General features: G+C 42.9%; 1 protein-coding gene across 2 annotated transcripts in view; it reads right to left on the bottom strand.

Moving 5' to 3' along the window:
- Positions 1–6: 6 nt before the first annotated feature.
- LOC112151638 (guanine nucleotide exchange factor VAV3) overlaps positions 7–4,217 on the bottom strand; it is a 98,385-nt gene continuing 94,174 nt past the window's right edge. For both annotated transcript variants that reach the window (XM_024280659.2, XM_024280660.2), the window contains one exon: positions 7–2,303. In XM_024280659.2, coding sequence (XP_024136427.1) covers positions 2,259–2,303 — 45 coding nt within the window. In that variant the 3' untranslated portion in view covers positions 7–2,258. The remainder of the gene's footprint in view (positions 2,304–4,217) is intronic.

The following is a 4,217-nucleotide window of genomic DNA, read 5'->3' as shown; positions in this document are numbered from 1 at the left end:
AGCCCGAAAGTCTGAATCTGTGAATATTTCTCTAAATTAAACTGCTTTTGTGTGCCTCCTGCTGGTAGTAGCTCCCGGTGAGTTTTACGACAATAAAATGTTGTGATCCGTTTGTTATACAGACTATTAGTAGAGTATTTATTTGTAATAATAAGCTTAAAATGTCAAGAGCTGATTATAAAGAAAATAAATAGGGATAGGCGATATGTCGTGGCAGTATCGATATCGATACTGAAATACTGATATTTGCATAATTTAAATTAGATTTGGATCAATACTCAATATACTGTTCTGACTGTTTTCAGATGCACTTTATTTTGACTTGTTCCGTATAGATTCTTGGCACTGGAAATCTTATCTCTAATCTCAATGGGATTTCCTGGTTAAAATAAAGGATAATTAAAATAAATAAATAAATAAAGTTGTTAACTCCTATGAAAGAAACAAAAAGCAAATCTAAACTTGGTGTTATTGTTGACACTTAAATATCGGTATCAGGAAATATCTGCTATTAGAAATGGGGTCAGATCAGGCCAGATTTTTGTGATCTGATCAGGACATCCCTAGCTTTAACAAGTGCAGGAGTTGACAGGAAGTTGTTAACTATTTCCTCGCTTAATGGCTCCATTAATTCCACACTAAAAACTATCTTTACATCAAACTGGGAGTTTGTGCATCTGTGAAAACACCTAGAGGCACCGATGAAGATGTGGCAGAGAGGCGGCGGCGGCGACAGGGGTGGAGGGATCCAGGCAGCAAAGATTGCCTCGGGGTTGTTTCTCCGAGCAGAATCCCCAAGTTAGCCTGGTGACAGCTTCCTTCATCTCCCTTCACATTTCCATTTCTCTCTCGACTTCTCTTCAGTGGTCAACTCGGGGAAAGTTTAGAGTCGAGAAAATCTGAAGAGAGAAACGGACTAAAGTGGTGGGAAATAAATAAATAAATAAAAAAGTCCGCTTTGAACTGGGGACATGAAAAGAGCAGCGTTTCAGCGGCCTTCACGCATGTGGCGGTGACCGGCGTGCCCCTTTTGTCTGAAGGAAAATAATTAACAGTGGAGTAAATGGACGTGTTGATACAACAACAGCCTTTTGAAGTGGGTTTAGCAGCAGAGAAAAGCGCCGCCGCCTGTGAGAGGAAGAGTAAACATTCCCGCACAAAGCCGACCTCCGAGGACTTCTTCCTCTTGTTGCTTTAGATGTTTTTGTTGTTTTTTTACGACTGTTTATATTAAAAGAAGGTTGTTCAGTAACGGCTTCTTTCAACTGTGGGATAAACCTCTTTGAGGATTAAGGAGACCTTGCAGAGAGTGGATTTATTTATTCGATGAGTTTCTTTTTTCTTCTGTCGGGAAAATGTAAGAGAGCCGTGTTTCGACCATTCAAAAAGTGGAACAGATTTGGATCAACGGAAGGAGGCGGTTTTATGGCGTAACGCGAGGGATCTAAACTTCCAGGTAGGGCGCACGGCGACGAGGCGCTAATGTATCCTTTACGATAAGCCGTCACCCAATAGGCCTTTGTTGGCGGAGCTGCCACAGATAAGAGCGGCAGATCGCTCTCAACTAAAAAAAGGAAAAATAGGAGAGGCGGCGATGGAGATAAAGAATGTAGAGGGTGGAGAAAAAAAAGAGGAATCAATCGCCGTGCGGTGATGCTATCCGACACGACATCGGGAGCGTGCACGGCCGTCATAACGCGAAATGTGGGTCGCAGAGTCATCAATAACAACCTGCGCGGGGGAACACCAGACAAGCAAGGTCAAAGAAACCGAGGAGAAGAAGAGGGGAAAAAAGAAAAGAGGTTTTCTGTGTTCCTCCTCCAGAGGGGCGATGACTTTCTTCCCTCGGCGTGGGGGCTGATGGATGAACGCACGGATAGATGAGCGCGTGAACGGAAGAGCGGCTCCTGAGCGCTCGCTCGTGGGAGCGGTGGCGACAGCTGACTTGGCAGGCGGAAACAGGTGGGAGTTGGGGGGCGGCGATGAGGAAGCGATGGATGAATTATGGATGGACGAATGAAGACGGGGAGGAAGTGTCGTCCCACCACCCCACCCCTGCTGACAGTCAAGCTGCTTGTTGGTACGGTCCTTTAGCCGCGGCGCGTCTGCAGCGCCTTTTAGCCCTTTTCTTCTACCGAAGGCCTCTGGGTTGGTTTAGGCAGCGGGGCGCAGCAGGAGGTGGCAGGGAAAGCGGAGGCTCGTTGCTCTTGTGCTCGGTTTGCTTCTTTTCCCGTCATCGGGCTCCTCCCCCTCAGGGTTCACTCCTCACCCTCCTCCACGTACGTGGACGGAAACCAGCCGACCTGACAAGAGAAGGAGACGGAAGTGAGTCGCTCTCCAACTTTCAACCCGATGCCGTCATGATATAAAGCAATCCTATTTTGAAAAGAGTCTTCACATTAAAGCAGGAGTGTGTAAAGAAGAAGCGAAAACAGGGCAGAACTCTGGGTAAAACATCCAAAAATGTTGGGGTCAGAAATCCCTCGTCAGCTTTACAACCAGAAGCTCAACTTTAAGTTCAAAACGCTGCCGTTGTTTTGGCCAAATCCTCATTAACTACATTAATTAAAGCTGTTTTTTAATATTCCCACTTAATCAGGTTAATTACATTTCAATAAAACGACTTCCAGCATGCACAACATTTACCATTAACAGAAACAAAGCTATAGATAATTACATCTAATGATTGGTGTCGGTATGTAAATGAGCTCCAGGGAAAAACTTCTTCACACGTCTCTAATGCTGCACTATAAAAAGTAAAATGTTGGATCAATTCACAAAAGTTCTTTAATTTGCTACATTTAAAAATATTCGTTTTTATCCAATAAAAAAATTGAGTTGAGTACACCATCAGTTAAAAAATTTAATTTGATAAACACTAATAAATGTAACAAAATACACAACGATTGTTAATTGATCCATCAATCTAACAACGTGGTTCACTTGTCGAATTCGCATCTGCTGCCCCTGTTTTGACGCGCGGGGGGCAAGCATAGCAAACTCCACTACCTTTGAGCTGGCAGCTGGTGTGGTGACCCTGCTAGCTTAGACGCTACTTTGTCCACCAGGCGGCTGGCTAACATAGCAGGCGCAATTACTCCAGCTCTGTAACAGGGCGACCTGTCCAGGGTGTGTCCCGCCTTCGCCCAACAGTAACCGTAAGTCTTCAGCAACGCCGCGGCCCCAGACTGTTGTTCAGGACCAAAATCCCTGCAGCGACCAACCATATTGGATTTTTTTAAACTCACTGATTAGAGTCCCTGATTGGTTGATGCGCTGTGTCAACCTTACCACATCTGCCTCTTAAATCGCGCTGCTGCTGGACTGACGATGCTTGAACCTTCATGTCTGTACAATGACTTAACATTGAAATTTGACGCCCCTGCAGGGCAAATCGTGTCTGGTGGGATTTCACCTTAAAACTATCAACCAAACTTAGACAAAAAGGAAGACGATTAGCGTTTTCTCATTTATCACAGGAGTTGCATTATAAAAAATAATCCTCAGATAAAATCCGCCGAGTAGTCTGGTTTATTTTTTACAGTTCTTGGATGTTTTACGGCCTCACTACACACTTTCTACTTTTTTTTAGACAGACATGAACATTTTTGCACTTTTCTATTTTGTTTAACCCTTGAACATCTAAGGCGTCACCAGTGACGCTTAAACACGGCAGAGAGATATAGTATTACCTTTCCATCAAACTCATTTTGATAGGTGACCTTTGACCTCCACATTCCAAAGTGATGACGTAACAATTTGATATAAACTTTATATAAATTTGATATCAAATCGATATAAACTTTATATAAATTTGATATCAAATCGATATATCAAATTGTTACGTCATCACTTTAGAATGTGGAGGTCAAAGGTCACCTGTCAAAATGAGTTTGATGGAACGGTTATTCTATATCTCTCTCACGGCTCGCCCGCTTTGCTCCTTCACAATCTACTGGAATTGCGTTGATCGTGTTAACGGTTGAAAAGTTACAGTAAATCAAAGAACTTAAACACTGGAGCTCCGGTCTTAAACTCTTAAACTTCAAAACTTTGTTGAAAAGAATCCCAGAATTGTCGAATGAAAAGAGATTTCGGTTCACAATAAAAAAAAGCAAAGGTTCAGTTAAATTAAAGGAGAAAATGTATTAAACAAGCCTTTCAAATATGAAACTCAATATATTTTGTCAAGTAAATGAAGGTTCCCAAATGAGACT

The sequence above is a fragment of the Oryzias melastigma genome, linkage group LG20, assembly GCF_002922805.2.
Source record: "Oryzias melastigma strain HK-1 linkage group LG20, ASM292280v2, whole genome shotgun sequence".
In the NCBI taxonomy this organism is placed as follows: Eukaryota; Metazoa; Chordata; class Actinopteri; order Beloniformes; family Adrianichthyidae; genus Oryzias; species Oryzias melastigma.
The sequence above is the reverse complement of the archived record's forward strand: the minus strand, read 5'-3'. Positions and strand labels throughout refer to the sequence as shown.